The sequence below is a fragment of the Leucoraja erinacea genome, unplaced genomic scaffold (assembly GCF_028641065.1).
Source record: "Leucoraja erinacea ecotype New England unplaced genomic scaffold, Leri_hhj_1 Leri_87S, whole genome shotgun sequence".
NCBI classification, from domain to species: Eukaryota; Metazoa; Chordata; class Chondrichthyes; order Rajiformes; family Rajidae; genus Leucoraja; species Leucoraja erinaceus.
The window spans coordinates 419,957-438,443 of NW_026576817.1; the positions used below are offsets into that span (position 1 = coordinate 419,957).

General features: G+C 47.5%; 1 protein-coding gene across 1 annotated transcript in view; it reads left to right on the top strand.

Annotated features, from left to right (window-relative positions):
- LOC129694970 (monocarboxylate transporter 10-like) overlaps nucleotides 1-18,487 on the top strand; it is a gene marked incomplete at its 3' end in the record, with an annotated part of 75,974 nt that overhangs the window by 56,264 nt on the left and 1,223 nt on the right. The window contains 1 exon segment of the mRNA XM_055631710.1: nucleotides 12,898-13,042. Coding sequence (XP_055487685.1) covers nucleotides 12,898-13,042 — 145 coding nt within the window.

Sequence of the window (18,487 nt, forward strand, 5' to 3'; positions counted from 1 at the left end):
TCTACCGCTGCGCCACCCTCAAGAGTCACGAGTGTTTTATCGTGAGTGTAGAACGGGGGGGGAGGGGTGGGGGGGGTGAGTACACGGTCGTGGGGTGCTCCCGTGCTGATGGTTGTGGAGGTGGTGGTGTAGCTGCCAATTCAGGTTATGACCTGTTAATGAGGAAGACGAGGGCCCAGTTACAGAGGGATGCGCAGAGACCCAGTTCCGTGAGCTTGGGAACAGCTTAGAGCGGATGATGGTATCAAACACTGTCACAAACAACAAAATCGATGTTCACTCCGTGATAAACACACAAACAACCAAATGCAAAATCCATGTCCCCACATCTCTGTATTCTGGAGCTTAGTTGGAGGTTGTAGTGTTTAATAGCCTGCGAATCTGAAGAAGGGTCTCAACCCGAAACGTCACCTGTTCCCTTCGCTCCATAGATGCTGCCTCACCCGCTGAGTTTCTCCAGCATTTTTGTCTACCGTGAATCTGGAGGCTTTGCGTTTTCAGACATCAGTATGATGGGAGAGGGAGGAAGAGGGTGAGCGGGGTGATGCTGGCCTTGCCGAGGCAGCGTGAAGTGTAGATGGAGTGTTCGATGAGGCATGTTCGAATCCCAGTGGAGCAGACTGGACACAATTAAATTTGGTTAATTATATAATCCTGAGTATTAGTGGCCCTGAAACCGCCTACACATTGTTGAAAAACCCGCCTGGGTCTGTATGTTTTTACAAGGATGTTGCCAGGACTAGAGGGTGTGAGCTACAGGGAGAGGTTGAGTAGGCTGGGTCTCAATTCCTTGGAGCGCAGGGGGATGAGGGGTGATCTTATAGAGGTGTACAAAATCATGAGAGGAATAGATCGGGTAGACGCACAGAGTCTCTTGCCCAGAGTAGGGGAATCGAGGGCCAGAGGACATAGAAACATAGAAAATAGGTGCAGGAGTAGGCCATTTGGCCCTTCGAGCCTGCACCGCCATTCAATATGATCATGGCTCATCATCCAACTCAGTATCCCGTACCTGCCTTCTCTCCATACCCCCTTATCCCTTTAGCCACAAGGGCCACATCTAACTCCCTCTTAAATATAGCCAATGAACTGGCCTCAACTACCTTCTGTGGCAGAGAATTCCACAGATTCACCACTCTCTGTGTGAAAAATGTTTTCCTCATCTCAGTCCTAAAAGATGTCCCCTTTATCCTTAAACTGTGACCCCTTGTTCTGGACTTCTCCAACATCGGGAACAATCTTCCTGCATCTAGCCTGTCCAACCCCTTAAGAATTTTGTAAGTTTCTATAACATCCCCCCCCTCAATCTTAAAAATTCTAGCGAGTACAAGCCGAGTCTATCCAGTCTTTCTTCATATGAAAGTCCTGACATCCCAGGAATCAGGCTGGTGAACCTTCTCTGTACTCCCTCTATGGCAAGAATGTCTTTCCTCAGACATAGGTTCAAGTCAAGAGAGTTTATTGTCTTGTGTCCCAGATAGGGCAATTAAATTCTTGCTTGCTGCAGCACAACAGAATATTGGAGGCATAAATACAGATCAGATCAGTGTGTCCATATACCGTAGAATATATATATATATATATATACACACACACATACATAATCAGATAAAGTGCAATACGCTGTTATAGTTCAGAGTTTGTTTGAAATTGTGTTTAATAGTCTGATGGCTGTGGGGAAGTAGCTGTTCCTGAACCTGGACGTTTCAGTCTTCAGGCTCCTGTACCTTCTACTTGATGGCAACGGGGAGATGAGTGTGTGGCTGGGATGGTGTGGGTCCTTGATGATGCTGCCAGCCGTTTTGAGGCAGTGACTGCGATAGATCCCCTCGATGGTGGGGAGGTCAGAGCCGATGATGGACTGGGCAGTGTTTACTACTTTTTGCAGCCTTTTCTGCTCCTGGATGCTCAGGTGAAGGGGAATAGATTGAATAGGAACCTGAGAGGTAACTTTTTCACACAAAGGGTGGTGGGTGTATGGAACAAGCTGCCAGAGGAGGTAGTTCAGACTGGGACTATCCCAACACTTAAGAAGCAGTTAGATAGGTACATGGATAGGACAGGTTTGGAGGTCTGAAGAAGGGTTTCGGCCCGAAACGTTGCCTATTTCCTTCGCTCCATAGATGCTGCTGCACCCGCTGAGTTTCTCCAGCAATTTTGTGTACCTTCGATTTTCCAGCATCTGCAGTTCCTTCTTGAACACAGGTTTGGAGGGATATGGGCCAAATGTGGGCAGGTGGGACCAGTGTAGCTGGGACATTGTTGGCCGGTGTGGGCAAGTTGGGCCGAGTGACCTGTTTCCACACTGGATCACTCTACGACTCTCAGAGAGAATGGCCGGGGTGCGACTGGTCCTTGATTATGTTGCTGGCCTTACCGAGACAGCGAGAGGTTTTCGATGAGAAGTGTCTAAATCCCAGCGGAGCAGACTGGACAAAATCAAATTTGGTGAATTCAATAATCCTGAGTATTAGTGATCCTGTAACAGCCAAGACATTGTTTAAAAACCCGCCTGGGTCACAGGTTCTTGTATGTAATGATAATATTTGTAGTTGATTGCTGGAAAATTCCATGAGCCGAATAATCAATCTAATGTTCTGCTATGGATGGAAAAGCAAACAGTGGCTTTGTTTACACGCCAGTTTTCTTGGATAAGTGGTTCACAACATGAGGCTTTCCAAATGTGTCTTGCTCCTGTCATTACTCCATAAAACTAGCATCAACACCATTTATGGGGGGGTGACAGGTACAGCAGGCAGTGAAGAATGCCAATGGCATGTTGGCCTTCATGCTGACCGGTTGCATCGTGGCTCGGTTCGGCAACTTGAGCGCCCTGGAGAGGAAAAGACTACAAAAAGTAGTAAACACTGCCCAGTCCATCATCGGCTCTGATCTTCCTTCCATCGAGGGGATTTATCGCAGTCGCTGCCTCAAAAAGGCTGGCAGTATCATCAAAAACCCACACCATCCTGGCCACACACTCATCTCCCCGCTACCTTCAGGTAGAAGGTACAGGAGCCTGAAGACTGCAACGACCAGGTTCAGGAATAGCTACTTCCCCACAGCCATCAGGCTATTAAACTAGAAACATAGAAAATAGGTGCAGGAGTAGGCCATTCGGCCCTTCGAGCCTGCACCGCCATTCAATATGATCATGGCTGATCATCCAACTCAGTATCCTGTACCTGCCTTCTCTCCATACCCCATGTTCCCTTTAGCCATAAGGGCCACATCTGAGCCATATTAAACTTGGCTCGGACAAAACTCTGATTATAATAACCCATTATCTGTTATTTGCACTTTATCAGTTACGGTATATGGACACACTGATCTGTTCTGTAGTAAATGCCTACTATGTTCTGTTGCGCTGAAGCAAAGCAAGAATTTCATTGTCCTATCTGGGACACATGACAATAAACTCACTTTAACTTGAACTTGAACAGAACAAGAGGAGTTGAGTTTAGAAGCAAAGATGTCCTTCTGCAGTTGTACAGGGCACTGATGAGACCACACCTGGAGTATTGTGTGCAGTTTTGGTCCCCTAATTTGAGGAAGGACATTCTTGCTATTGAGAGAGTGCAGCGTAGGTTCACCAGGTTAATTCCCGGGATGGTGGGACTGTCATATGCTGAGAGAATAGAGCGACTGGGCTTGTATACACTGGAATTTAGAAGGATGAGAGGGTCCTTATAGAAACGTATAAGATTATTAAGGGTTTGGACACGCTAGAGGCAGGAAACATGTTCCCGATGTTGGGGGAGTCCAGAACCATGGGCCACAGTTTAAGAATAAGGAGTAAGCCATTTAGAACGGAGACGAGGAAACACTTCTTCACACAGAGAATTGTGAGTCTGTGGAATACTCAGAGGGCAGTGGAGGCCGGTTCTCTGGATTATTTCAAGAGAGAGCTAGATAGGGCTCTTAAAGATAGCGGAGTCAGGGGATATGGGGAGAAGGCAGGAACGGGGTACTGATTGGGGGTGATCAGCCATGATCACATTGAATGGCGGTGCTGGCTCGACGGGCTGAATGTCCTGCTCCTGCACCTATTGTCTGCAGACTGTTTTTATAGGTCTGTTATCATAATGTTGGTAATAATATTCTATTGTTCTGTTTCAGTGCATGTGACAATTATCTTAGAACGCTAAACAAAACACTACTGCACACGAACAGACCCTAGGCTCATAAAGTGCCAAACACCATGCCAACTTAAACTAATCCCCTCTCCCTGCACGTGATCCATATCCCGCCATTCCCTGCATATCCATCTGCCTATTAAAGTATTCAATTCAATTCAATCTATTTAATTAAACATTCTTGACATCTGAGGTATTTTAATGAGCAGATTAACATAACAAGCTGCTACACTGATACTTTCAGTTGAATAGAAGTCATTCTTGATGTTTAATCGGCAATGCTCCCATGCCTTAGGGCTGACTAAACTAATTGACCTTGTCATAGAGACATACTGTGTGGAAACAGGTCCTACAGCCCAACTTGCCGACACAAACCCGCAGATTATTTTCTAAATGGTGTCAAGTTGGGAAAAGGGGAAGTACAACGGGATCTGGGGGTCCTTGTACATCAGTCAATGAAAGTAAGCATGCAGGTACAGCAGGCAGTGAAGAAAGCCAATGGCATGTTGGCCTTCATAACAAGAGGAGTTGAGTATAGGAGCAAAGAGGTCCTTCTGCAGTTGTACAGGGCCCTAGTGAGACCACACCTGGAGTATTGTGTGCAGTTTTGGTCCCCTAATTTGAGGAAGGACATTCTTGCTATTGAGGGAGCCCAGCGTAGGTTTACAAGGTTAATTCCCGGGATGGCGGGACTGTCATATGCTGAGAGAATGGAGCAGCTAGGCTTGTACACTTTGGAGTTTAGAAGGATGAGAGGGTATCTTATTGAAACGTATAAAATTGTTAAGGCTTTGGACACGCTAGAGACAGGAAACATGTTCCAGATGTTGGGGGAGTCCAGAACCAGGGGCCACAGTTTAAGAATAAGGGGTAAGCCGTTTAGAACGGAGATGAGGAAACACTTTTTCTCACAGAGAGTGGTGAGTCTGTGGAATTCTCTGCCTCAGAGGGCGGTGGAGGCCGGTTCTCTGGATGCTTTCAAGAGAGAGCTAGATAGGGCTCTTAAAAATAGTGGAGTCAGGGGATATGGGGAGAATGCCGGAACGGGGTACTGATTGTGGATGATCAGCCATGATCACATTGAATGGCGGTGCTGGCTGGAAGGGCCGAATGGCCTCCTCTTGCACCTATTGTCTAATGTCTATGTCCCAGCTACACTAGTCCCACCTGCCTGTGTTTGTCCTCTAAACCTGTCCTATCCATGTACCTAAGTGGTTCTTCAAATGTTGTGATCGTAACTGCATCAATTACTTCCTCTGGCAGCTCGTTCCACACACCCACCACCTTTTGTGTAAAAAAAAAAACGTACCCCTCTAGCTCCTATGATATCTTTCCCCCCCTCACCTTAAACCTATCTCCTCTGTTACTCGATTCTCCTACTCTGGGTCTATTCCTCTAATTGTTTACACCGGTATAAGGTCGTGTGTCAGGGGTTATGGGGACCATGGGGTTAGGATGGAGAGATAGAGAGATAGATCAGCCATGATTGAATGAGCAGAGTAGACTTGATGGGCCGAATGGCCTAATTCTGCTCGACCCAATTACTTATGATCTTATGATTTCCCCTCATCCTCCTGTGCTCCAAGGAGTAGAATCCCAGCCTGTATGACCTCTCCCTGTAGCTCAGACCCTCTGGTCCTAGCAACATCCTGGTAAATAACATAGATAATTGTGAGGTTATCCACTTTGGTGGCAAAAACAAGGGGGCAGATTATTATCTCAATGGGTGCTAGGTTAGGTAAGGGGGAGGTGCAGCGAGACCTGGGTGTCCTTGTACTGAAAGTTGGCGTGCAGGTACAGCAGGCAGTGAAGAAAGCTAATGGAATGTTGGCCTTCATAACAAGAGGATTTCAGTATATCTGCAGTTGTATAGGGCTCTGGTGAGATGATATCTGGAGTATTGCGTACAGTTTTGGTCTCCGAATTTGAGGAATCCTTGTGATTGAGGCAGTGCAGCGTAGGTTCACGAGATTGATCCCTGGGATGGCGGGACTGTCATATGAGGAAAGATTGAAAAGACTGGGCTTGTATTCACTGGAGTTTAGAAGGATGAGGAGGGATTCTTATAGAAACATATAAAATTATAAAAGGACTGGGCAAGCTAGATGCAGGAAAAATGTTCCCAATGTTGAGCGAGTCCAGAACCAGGGACCACAGTCTTAGAATAAAGGGGAGGCAATTTAAGACTGAGGTGAGAAAACCTTTTTCACCCAGAGAGTTGTGAATTTGTGGAATTCCCTGCCACAGAGGGCAGTGGAGGCCAAATCACTGGATGGATTTAAGAGAGTTAGATAGAGCTCTAGGGGCTAGTGGAGTCAAGGGATATGGGGAGAAGGCAGGCACGGGTTATTGTTTGGGGACGATCAGCCATGATCACAATGAATGGCGGTGCTGGCTTGAAGGGCCGAATGGCCTCCTCCTGCACCTATTTTCCATGTTTCTATCTCCAAGGACCTTAAGTGGGGGGGCTACCATCGACTCCACAGTCAAAAAGGCACAACAGAGGATGTACTTCCTGGGAAACACAATCTGCCTCGGGCAGTGAAGGTCCAATTCTATCCGGCCATCGTAGAGTCTGTTCTCACCTATTTTCTATGTTTCTGTGTAAATCTGCTCTGCACCCTTTCCAGCTTGACAACATCTTTCCTGTAACATGGTAATTAAAACTGAATACAATACTCTAAATGTGGCCTCGCCAAGTCTGTACTCGTGACAATGATCTGAACTAACCTGAACTGAATATGACCTCCCAACTTCTATACTTATTTGCATTGTAAGCAGTGTGCCTTCTTCCTTAAATTGGCACTGATTTTCTGCTGTTAGAGATAACTGTAAGGACACTTGCTTTCCCCTGTCTCTCACCCTTACACTCTCACAAAACATTCACTTGGCCTGAGATTCGCTTGAGGAAAATTGGCACTGAATTTTTTTCAGTTGAGTTTATTGTCACGTGTACCGAGGTACAGTGAAAAGCTTTTGTTGCGTGCTAACCAGTCAGCGGAAAGACAACACATGATTACAATCGAGCCGTCCACAGTGTACAGATACATGATAAGGGAATGACATTATCTGCAAGTTAAAGGCCGATCAAAGATAGTTTGAGGGTCTCCAATGAGGTATGGATGAATGAAAGAATGAATAAGTTTATTGGCCAAGTATTCACATACAAGGAATTTGCCTTGGTGCTCCGCCCGCAGGTAACAACATGACATACAGTGACAGTTAGGAATGACACATAAAACACTAAACATTAATAATAAAACATTATCGATTAAACATGTGAATTAAATAAAATACCAGAACACAAGGAGGCTACAGATTTTTGGCTGTTGAGTAGAGCAACTACTCGTGGATAAAAACTGTTTTTATGTCTGGCTGTGGCAGCTTTGACAGTCCGGAGTCGCCTTCCAGAGGGAAGTGATTCAAAGAGTTTGTGGCCAGGGTGAGAGGGGTCAGAGATGATCTTGCCCGCTCGCTTCCTGGCGGGTCAGGTCAGAAATTCAAATTTAAGGTAGATAGCAGTTCAGGACTGCTCTCTAGTTGTGGTAGGATGGTTCAGTCAGGCCAAAGGGTCTGTTTCCATGCTGTATGACTCTAACTCAGGGGTGGGCAACCTTGTTCTGCATCGGGGCCGGGACGCATGTCTGTGAGCGGATGGTGGGCCACACCCATCACGTGTACACATTGATCCCGCCCCGGATGGCAGGCATCAAATCACGTGTTCACAGAAGGCAGACAAAAATGCTGGAGAAACTCAGCGGGTGAGGCAGCCTCATGCAATCCTTGCATGTCTCACCCGCTGAGTTTCTCCAGCATTTTTGTCAACCTTCAATTTTTCCAACATCTGCTGTTCTTTCTTAAACGTGTTCATAGAGGGCGCCGGGCCGTGCTGTGCCGTGCCGGAGGCTTTGCACAACATGCGGTACAGCCCGATGACAAAAGACAATAGACAATAGGTGCAGGAGTAGGCCATTCGGCCCTTCGATCCAGCACCGCCATTCAATGTGATCATCCCCAATCAGTACCCCGTTCCTGCCTTCTCCCCATATCCCCTGACTCCGCTATTTTTAAGAGCCCTATCTAGCTCTCTCTTGAAAGCATCCAGAGAACCCGCCTCCACCGCCCTCTGAGGCAGAGAATTCCACAGACACACCACTCTCTGTGTGAAAAAGTGTTTCCTCGTCTCCGTTCTAAATGGCTTACTCCTTATTCTTAAACTGTGTGGCCCCTGGTTCTGGACGACCACCATCGGGAACAATCTTCCTGCATCTAGCCTGTCCAACCCCTTAAGAATTTTGTAAGTTTCTATAAGAAACTGGACTCCCCCAACACCGGGAACATGTTTCCTGCCTCTAGATTACGGGGAGAAAAATCCGCCTGCGGGCCGGATGTTTACGGGTTAAGGGCCGCATTCGGCCCAGGGGCCGTAAGTTGCCGACCCCCCCCTGGTCTAACTGGATAGACCCTCGTGTGTTTAAAGGAGCAAACTGATATGATTGAAGTGCCTCTCGGGTAACTCTAGGGCACCTTGCTCGTCGTCCCATTACCCGCTGGTCACGGTGTCGTTCGGCAAGAACTAAACGTACGCTGACCCAGGGTCGGGTCAGGGGACTATCGCCCGGCCTTTGTTACCGAGTTCCCCTCCGGGCTGCCGGCCACTGCGTTATGTTTACTCTGCTTGTACATTCTGTATTCCCAGAATGCAAACATGGTGAGCGTCTGACGGCACTGGGCCTGCACACGCTGAGTTTATGAATATTTTTATTAGAAGCATGCATACAAATAATAGTAAGCAACAATTTAATTACAGATTTCTTACATAGTTTCAGTTTGTTATAAAGAATAAAGATAAAGGGAGAAAAAGAGTCTCTAAAGCACACGGCATTGGGGGTTCAGTATTGATGTGGATAGAGAACTGGCTGGCAAACAGGAAGCAAAGAGTAGGAGTAAACGGGTCCTTTTCACAATGGCAGGCAGTGACTAGTGGGGTACCGCAAGGCTCAGTGCTGGGAACCCAGCTATTTACAATATATATTAATGATCTGGATGAGGGAATTGAAGGCAATATCTCCAAGTTTGCGGATGACACTAAGCTGGGGGGCAGTGTTAGCTGTGAGGAGGATGCTAGGAGACTGCAAGGTGACTTGGATAGGCTGGGTGAGTGGGCAAATGTTTGGCAGATGCAGTATAATGTGGATAAATGTGAGGTTATCCATTTTGGTGGCAAAAACGGGAAAGCAGACTATTATCTAAATGGTGGCCGATTGGGAAAGGGGGAGATGCAGCGAGACCTGGGTGTCATGGTACACCAGTCATTGAAGGTAGGCATGCAGGTGCAGCAGGCAGTAAAGAAAGCGAATGGTATGTTAGCTTTCATTGCAAAAGGATTTGAGTATAGGAGCAGGGAGGTTCTACTGCAGTTGTACAGGGTCTTGGTGAGACCACACCTGGAGTATTGCGTACAGTTTTGGTCTCCAAATCTGAGGAAGGACATTATTGCCATAGAGGGAGTACAGAGACGGTTCACCAGACTGATTCCTGGGATGTCAGGACTGTCTTATGAAGTAAGACTGGATAGACTTGGTTTATACTCTCTAGAATTTAGGAGATTGAGAGGGGATCTTATAGAAACTTACAAAATTCTTAAGGGGTTGGACAGGCTAGATGCAGGAAGATTGTTCCCGATGTTAGGGAAGTCCAGGACAAGGGGTCACAGCTTAAGGATAAGGGGGAAATCCTTTAAAACCGAGATGAGAAGAACTTTTTTCACACAGAGAGTGGTGAATCTCTGGAACTCTCTGCCACAGAAGGTAGTTGAGGCCACAGTTCATTGGCTATATTTAAGAGGGAGTTAGATGTGGCCCTTGTGGCTAAAGGGATCAGGGGGTATGGAGAGAAGGCAAGTACAGCATACTGAGTTGGATGATCAGCCATGATCATATTCAATGGCGGTGCAGGCTCGAAGGGCCGAATGGCCTACTCCTGCACCTATTGTCTATGTTTCTATGTTGAGTGTAACTTCATCCAATCCCAAACTAAGCTTGCAATCCTGATTCTGTGTTAGACCAATTTACCTTTTCAAATATTCAATAAATGGAGACCATATTCTAACAAAAAGTTCTGGTTTGTCAATGAAGACAAGTCTCATTTTTTCCAAGTGCAAGTTCTCAGTCATTTCCGTAACCCACATTTTAATTGTGGGGGCTGCTGTTTTTTTCCAAAATGTTAGTATTAATTTTTTCGCAGTTATTAGACTGCAATTAAAAAATTGTCTCTGAGTTGTCGTAAAGTTTGTAGTAGTATGTTCTGATGATCCTAATAGAATTGAGTTTAGAAGGATGAGGGGGAGGGGAGTCCTCATTGAAGCTTACCGAATAGTGAGAGGCCTGGATAGAGTGGATGTGGGGAGGATGTTTCCACTAGTGGGAGAGTCTAGGACTAGAGGGCACAGCCTCAGAATTAAAGGATGTACCTTTAGAAAAATGAGGAGGAATGTCTCTAGCCAGAGGGTGGTGAATCTGTGGAATTCATTGCCACAGACGGCTAAAGTGGAGGCCAAGCCATTGGGTATTTTTAAGGCGGAGATTGATAGATTCTTGATTAGTACGGGTGTCAGGAGTTATGGGGAGAAGGCAGGAGAATGGGGTTAGGATGGAGAGTTAGATCAACCACGATTGAATGGCGAAGACTTGATGGGCTGAATGGCCTCATCGTGTCCTCCTATGACTTATGAACCTATGAAGGTTCTGATATGCGAGTCAGTCGCCACATACCAGTGAATCTCCTGCTCAGCCAAACACTGCATACTCACCTTATTTTACAGACCCCAGCAAAGCTTTGCAATGTACCTTGGTACATGTAGTCATACAGCAAGGAAACAGGTCCTTCGGCCCACCTTGTCCCCACCGACCAACATGCCCCATCTACACTAGTCCCACCTGCCTGCATTTGGCCCATATCCCACCAAACCTGTCCTATCCATGTACCTGTCCAAGTGTTTCTTAAACGTTGGGATGGTCCCAGCCTCAACTACCTCCTCTGGCAGCTTGTTCCATACACCCACCACCCACTGTGTGAAAAAGTTACCTCTCAGGTTCCTATTAAAACTTTCCCCTTCACCTTGAACCTATGTCCTCGATTGCTCTACTCTGAGGTGTGTCGACCCGATCTATTCCACTCATGAATTTGTACCCTCTGTAACATCACCCCTCATCTTCCTGTGCTCCAAGCAGCCCCAGCCTGCTCAACCTCTCCCTGTAGCTCAGGCCCTTGTGTCCTGGCAACATCCTTGTAAACCTTCTCTGCACCCTTTCCAGCTTGACAACGTCCTTCCTGTAACATGGTGTGCAAAACTGAACACAGTACTCTAAATGTAGCCTCACCAACGCTATATATAACTACAACATGACTGCCCAACTTCCATACAGTTTGTAACAATAATAAACTAAACACGAAACATCGCCTGTCCGTGTTCTCCACAGATGCTGCCTGACCCGCTGAGTTACTCCAGCACTCTGTGAAACGTCACCTATCCATGTTCTCCACAGATGCTGCCTGACCCGCTGAGTTATGGTGCAGCAGCATCTATGGAGCTAAGGAAATAGGCAACTTTTCGGGCCGAAATCCTTCTGGAAATAGGCAACGTTTCGGGCCGAAACCCTTACGGGTTTCGGCCCGAAACGTTGCCTATTTCCTTAGCTCCATAGATGCTGCCTGACCCGCTGAGTTACTCCAGCATGCTGTTTTTTTTGTCTGCTTATATTAATTGGTTTGAACGTTGAGAACTATATTCTGCACTCTGTATCTTCCCCTTTGCTCCAGCTATTGTACGGGTTTGACTTGATTGTATTAGGTGTCATCAGGTCTGATTGAATAGCATGCAAAACAAAGCTTTTAGATTTTGGTTTATTATTGTATCGCTTCCAGGTTTGTTATGGTCACGAGTACAGTGAAAGGCTTTGTTTTGCATGCTACCCAGTCAGCAGAAAGACTACAAATGAATACAGTGCTCCAAAACAAGTCGAGTCTAGTTTATTGTCACGTGTACCGAGGTACAGTGAAAAGCTTTTGTTGCGTGCTAACCAGTCAGCGGAAAGACAACACATGATAACAATCGAGCCGTCCACAGTGTACAGATACAGGATGAGGGAATAACCTTTAGTGCAAGATAAAGTCCGATTAAAGATAGTGCATGGTCCCGACGTTGGGGGAGTCCAGAACCAGAGGCCACAGTTTAAGAATAAGGGGTAAGCCATTTAGAACGGAGACGAGGAAACACTTTTTCTCACAGAGAGTGGTGAGTCTGTGGAATTATCTGCCTCAGAGGGCGGTGGAGGCGGGTTCTCTGGATACTTTCAAGAGAGAGCTAGATAGGGCTCTTAAAGATAGCGGAGTCAGGGGATATGGGGAGAAGGCAGGAACGGGGTACTGATTGGGGATGATCAGCCATGATCACATTGAATGGCGGTGCTGGCTGGAAGGGCTGAGTGGCCTCCTCCCGCACCTATTGTCTATTGTATATTGAATGGCGGTGCTGGCTCGATGGGCCGAATGGCCTCCTCCCGCAACCATTGTCTATTGTATATTGAATGGCGGTGCTGGCTGGAAGGGCCGAATGGCCTCCACCCGCAACTATTGTCTATTGTGTATTGAATGACGGTGCTGGCTGGAAGGGCCGAATGGCCTCCTCCCGCACCTATTGTCTATTGTACAAGACTGTCACTGCCGGGTGTGTTACGTGGCCTGTCACTTGTTTCCACAGCATGGGTGGGCTCGGTGTCGATGGGAATGATCTTCCTGTGCTCCCCCATTGTCAGCGTGTTCACCGACCTGTACGGCTGCAGGAAGACGGCCGTGGCTGGGGCAGCGGTTGCGTTGGTCGGCATCCTGGCCAGCTCCTTCGTCACGTGAGTTTCCAGCACCGCTCCTCACTCACACAGTCATAGAATGATACAGTGTGGACACAAGCCCTTCCTGCTCTAGTTGCCCACATCCACCAACAAGGTGTGGGCTTGTATACTCTGGAGTTTAGAAGGGATGAGAGGGTATCTCATTGAAACATATAAGATTATTAAGGGCTTGGACGCACTAGAGGCAGGAAACATGTTCCCGATGTTGGGGGAGACCAGAACCAGGGGCCACGCACAGTTTAAGAATAAGGGGTAAGCCATTTAGAACGGAGATGAGGAAACACTTTTTCTCACAGAGAGTGGTGAGTCTGTGGAATTCTCTACCTCAGAGGGCGGTGGAGGCAGGTTCTCTGGATGCTTTCAAGAGAGAGCTAGATAGGGTTCTTAAAAATAGCGGAGTCAGGGGATATGGGGAGAAGGCAGGAACGGGGTACTGATTGGGGATGATCAGCCATGATCACATTGCATGGCGGTGCTGGCTCGAAGGGCCGAATGGCCTACTCCTGCACCTATTGTCTATTGTCTAACATGATCTGATAGAGGCATACAAAATCACGAGAGGAATAGATCGGGGTCGATGCCCAGTGTAGGGGAATCGAGGACCAGAGGACACAGGTTCAAGGTGAAGGGGAAAATATTTAATAGGAATCTGAGGGGTAACTTTTTCACACAAAGGGTGGTGGGTGTATGGAACAAGCTGCCAGAGGAGGTAGTTGAGGCTGGGACTATCCCATCGTTTAAGAAACAGTTAGACATGTGCACGGATAGGACAGGTTTGGAGGGATGTGAGCCAAACGCAGGCAGATGGGACTCGTGTTGCTGGGACATTGTTGGTCGGTGTGGACAAGTTGGGCCGAAGGGCCTGTTTCCATACTGTATCACTCTATGACTCCCATGTCCCATCTACACTAGTCCCACCTGCCCGAGTTTGGTCCACATACCTCCAAACCTGTCCTATCCATGCACTTGTCTAAATGTTTCTTAAACGTTGGGATAGCCTAGTTTGTAGATACAGCGCAGAAACAGGCCCTTCAGCCCACCAGGTCCGTGCTGACTAGCGATCCCCGTACATTAACACTATCCTACACCCACTAGCCAATTACCAAGCCACTTAACCTACAAACCTGTACGTCTTTGGAGTCCAGCCTCAACCACCTCCTCTGGCAGCTCGTTCCATACACCCACAACCTTTTGTGTGGATAATGTTACCCCTCAGATTACTATTAAATCTTCTCCCCTTCACCTTGAACCTATGCCCTCTGGTCCTCGATTCCCCTACTCTGGGCAAGAGGCTCTTGTAGAGTGCATCTGCCCGATCTATTCCTCTCATGATTTTATACATCTATTGACTATTGACTATTGACTATCTCTATAAGATCACCTCTCCAGCACAAGAGCGTTCCGTACGTCCTCTTGTTACTGTGTGTCGGAGTTTTCTCCCCACACCCTGGAGACTGCTCCATTCACCTCTTTGAGCTTCAGCTGCCGCGGTGCTGATCAGAGCCGTGGAGTCTTACAGCGCGGAAACAGGCCCCACACGTGTCCCAGCTACACTAGTCCCACCTGCCTGCATTTGGCCCATGTCCTTCCAAAGCTGTCCTATCCATGCACCGGTCCAAATGTTTTTTAAATAGTGCACTAGTCCCTGCCCCAACTCCCTCCTCTCCCCTCCTCTCCCCTCCTCTCCCTTCCCAGCAGGAGGGAGGGGGATTTCACGGCATAGGTTTAAGGTGGTGGGGGGGGGGGGGGGGGGGCGGATGGAAGCCTCAATAGGAACCTGAGGGGCAACATTTTCCACACAGAGGTTGGTGGGTGTATGGAACAAGCTGCCAGAGGAGATAGTTGAAGCTGGGACTATAACAGCATTTAAAAGACACTTGGACAGGTACATGGATAGGAAATGTTTAGAAGGATGGTAGACACAAAGTGCTAGAGTATCTCAGCGGGACGGGCAGCATCTCTGGAGAGAAGGAATGGGTGACGTTTCGGGTCAAGACCCTTCTTCAGGTTTAGAAGGATATGGGCTAAATGGAGCTCAGATGAGGCATCTTGGTTGTCATGGTTTCACACAGAGAGTGGTGGTGGGTATATGGAGCGAGCTGCCAGAGGAGGTAGATGTGGCAGGGACTATCCCAGCAGGTAGAAGGCCTGCCAAGCAGGTGGTTGCCCCGTGATTGAGAGCTTCTCGTTCTCACCCAACAAACAGCTAACAATGGCCTGTTTCCTTCATCATTGTTACTTTATTGCCTACCTTTCATTCATTGTTCTATATCTCTCCACCGTCTATATCTCTCCTTTTCCCCTTTCTCTTGACCAGTCTGAAGAAGGGTCTCGACCCGAAACGTCACCCATTCCTTCTCTCCAGAGATGCTGCCTGTCCCGCTGAGTTACTCCAGCACTCTGTGCTTATCTTCGGTTTAAAACCAGCATCTGCAGTTCCTTTCTACACGCTGAGAGGTGTCTCCTGCCCCAGCAGCTTGTAAATGTCACAACTCCAGCTCTGTATCCAATTGGGCACAGAGATAGCATCTATTTTTTTATTTTTAAACTTATTTTATTAGAAGCATGCATACGAATAATAGTAATCGACAATTCAATTACAGATTCCTTACATAGCTTCAGGTTTTTTTTTAAAGAATAAAGATAAAGGGAGAAAAAGATGAGAGAATGCAATAGAGAGAGATGGAGGGAAGAAGAGAAACGCAGAAGGGTACTTCTAATGTCAAGATTATGGAGATAGACCTGGGGAATGTTGAGTGTAACTATCCATCCAATCCCAAACTAAGCTTGCAACCCTGATTCTATGTTAAACCAATTTAGCTTTTCAAATATTCGATAAATGGAGACCATATTCTAACAACAAATTCTGGTTTGTCAATTAAGACAAGTCTTATGATAGCATCTATTTTTGGAAGCGGCAGTCAGTATCAGTCAGTTCTGGCAAGCTCACTGTCTGTCTCCCATATGTGGAGTAGCATTACCTCCATCAACCATCTGTACAGCCAAGGGGTTTAGTTTGTCCTGCTCACAAGGTAGCTCTGTGTGTGTGTACAGATAACAGTTCCAGGAAAGCACTTAGAACAGAGAACAGTGCGACAACAACAGGCCCTGTGACCCACAACATCCGCACACAATTAATCCCCTGTTCCTGCACGTGGTCCACAGCCCTCCATGTCCATGTGCCTAGTTAAAATAGACAATAGTCAATAGGTGCAGGAGTAGGCCATTCGGCCCTTCGAGCCAGCACCGCCATTCAATGTGATCATGGCTGATCATCCCCAATCAGTACCCCGTTCCTGCCTTCTCCCCTGACTCCGCTATCTTTAAGATCCCTATCCAGCTCTCTCTTGAAAGTATCCAGAGAACCGGCCTCCACCGCCCTCTGAGGCAGAGAATTCCACAGACTCACCACTCTCTGTGAGAAAAAGTGTTTCCTCGTCTCCGTTGTAAATGGCTTACTCCTTATTCTTAAACTGTGTGTGTGGCCCCTGGTTCTGGACTCCCCCAACATCGGGAACATGTCACCATCTCCGGCATTTTCGTTTTCACACTTCTGCACCTCTTGCCTGAAGGGAGAGGGGAGACGAGGGAGTGGCCGGGGTGAGACTGGTCCTTGGCTATGCTTCTGGCCTTGCCGAGGCAGCGTGAAGTCCAGATTATAGAACAGAGAGCAGTACAGCACAGGAACAGGCCCTTCAGCCCACAATGTCTGTGCCGAACATGGAGCCAAGACCAACTCTTATCAGCCTGCACGTGATCTGTCAATTGGCCCTAGTGGAGGACGGAAATCGCTGGTCGGCACGGACTAGACGGGTCGAAGGGCCTGTTGCCACGCTGGATCTCTAAACTACTACTATTATTGTATGATCTGATTTGTTTAGATAACAAGCAATGAAAAGCTTTAACTGTGTCTCGTACACATTACAATGATAAACCTAAACCTACATTCATGACATTTTAAATCAACCTACTTTTCTTTCTCCTGTGTTTCCACAAGTTACTATTTAGAAAGCACTTTCAACACAGAGAGTCGTAGAGTGATACAGTGTGGAAACAGGCCCTTCGGCCCAACTTGCCCATACCGACCAAAGTTTCCCAGCTACACTAGTCCCACCTGCCTGCGTTTGGCCCATATCCTTCCAAACCTATCCTATCCATGTACCTGTTTAAACATTGTGATAGTCCCTGCCTCAACTACCTCCTCCGGCAGCTCGTTCCATACACCCACCACACTTTGGGTGAAAAGATCACCCCTCAGATTCCTCTTAAATCGTTCCCCCTTCACCCTAAACCTATGGCTCTGGTTCTCCATTTCCCCACTCTGGGCAAGAGACTATGCGTCTACTCAATCTATTCCTCGCACGTGTGTGCGTGTGCATGTGCATGTGTGTGTGCACGCGCGTGTGCGCGCATGTGTGATGGCGTGTGCGTGTGTGTGCGCATGTGTGTGTGCATGCGTGTTTATGCTTGTGCGTGCGTGTGCTTGTGCGTGCGTGCGTGTGTGTGCGAGTGTGTGTGTGCGTGCATGTGGGTGCGTGCGTGCGTGCACGTGCCCTTCGAGCCAGCACCGCCATTCAATGTGATCATGGCTGATCATCCCCAATCAGTACCCCGTTCCTGCCTTCTCCCCATATCCCCTGACTCCACTATATTTAAGAGCCCTATCTAGTTCTCTCTTGAAAGCGTCCAGAGAACCGGCCTCCACCGCCCTCTGAGGTGGGAACCATGATAAAGGAAACAGGCTGTGGGCTTGGTGAAAACGAGTTATCGACAACGAGACTCAACAAGACGACTTTGAAACTGGTACTACTTGGGTGGGGAGAGACAGAGAGAGACGGGATGCAAGGGTTACTTGAATTTAGAGGAACCAATATTCTCTGGGGTTGTATTATTTAAGGAAGAACTGCAGATGCTGGAAAAATCGAAGGTAGACAAAATGCTGGAGCAACTCAGTGGGCGAGGCAGCATCTATGGAGTGAAGGAATAGGTGATGTTTTGGGTCGAGACCCTTCTTCGCTGGGGTTGTAAACTGCCCAAGCGAAATATGAGGTGCTGTTCCTCCAATTTGCGTTTGGCTTCACTCTGACAGCTTGTTCCATGCACCCTTTGTGTGAAAAAGAAATTTGAGGAAGGACATTCCTAATTTGAGGAAGGACATTCTTGCTATTGAGGGAGTGCAGAGTAGGTTTACAAGGTTAATTCCCGGGATGGCGGGACTGTCATATGCTGAGAGAATGGAGCGGCTGGGCTTGTACACTCTGGAGTTTAGAAGGATGAGAGGGTATCTCATTGAAACATATAAGATTATTAAGGGCTTGGACACGCTAGAGGCAGGAAACATGTTCCCGATGTTGGGGGAGTCCAGAACCAGGGGCCACAGTTTGTGAATAAGGAGGAAGCCATTTAGAACGGAGACGAGGAAACACTTTTTCTCACAGAGAG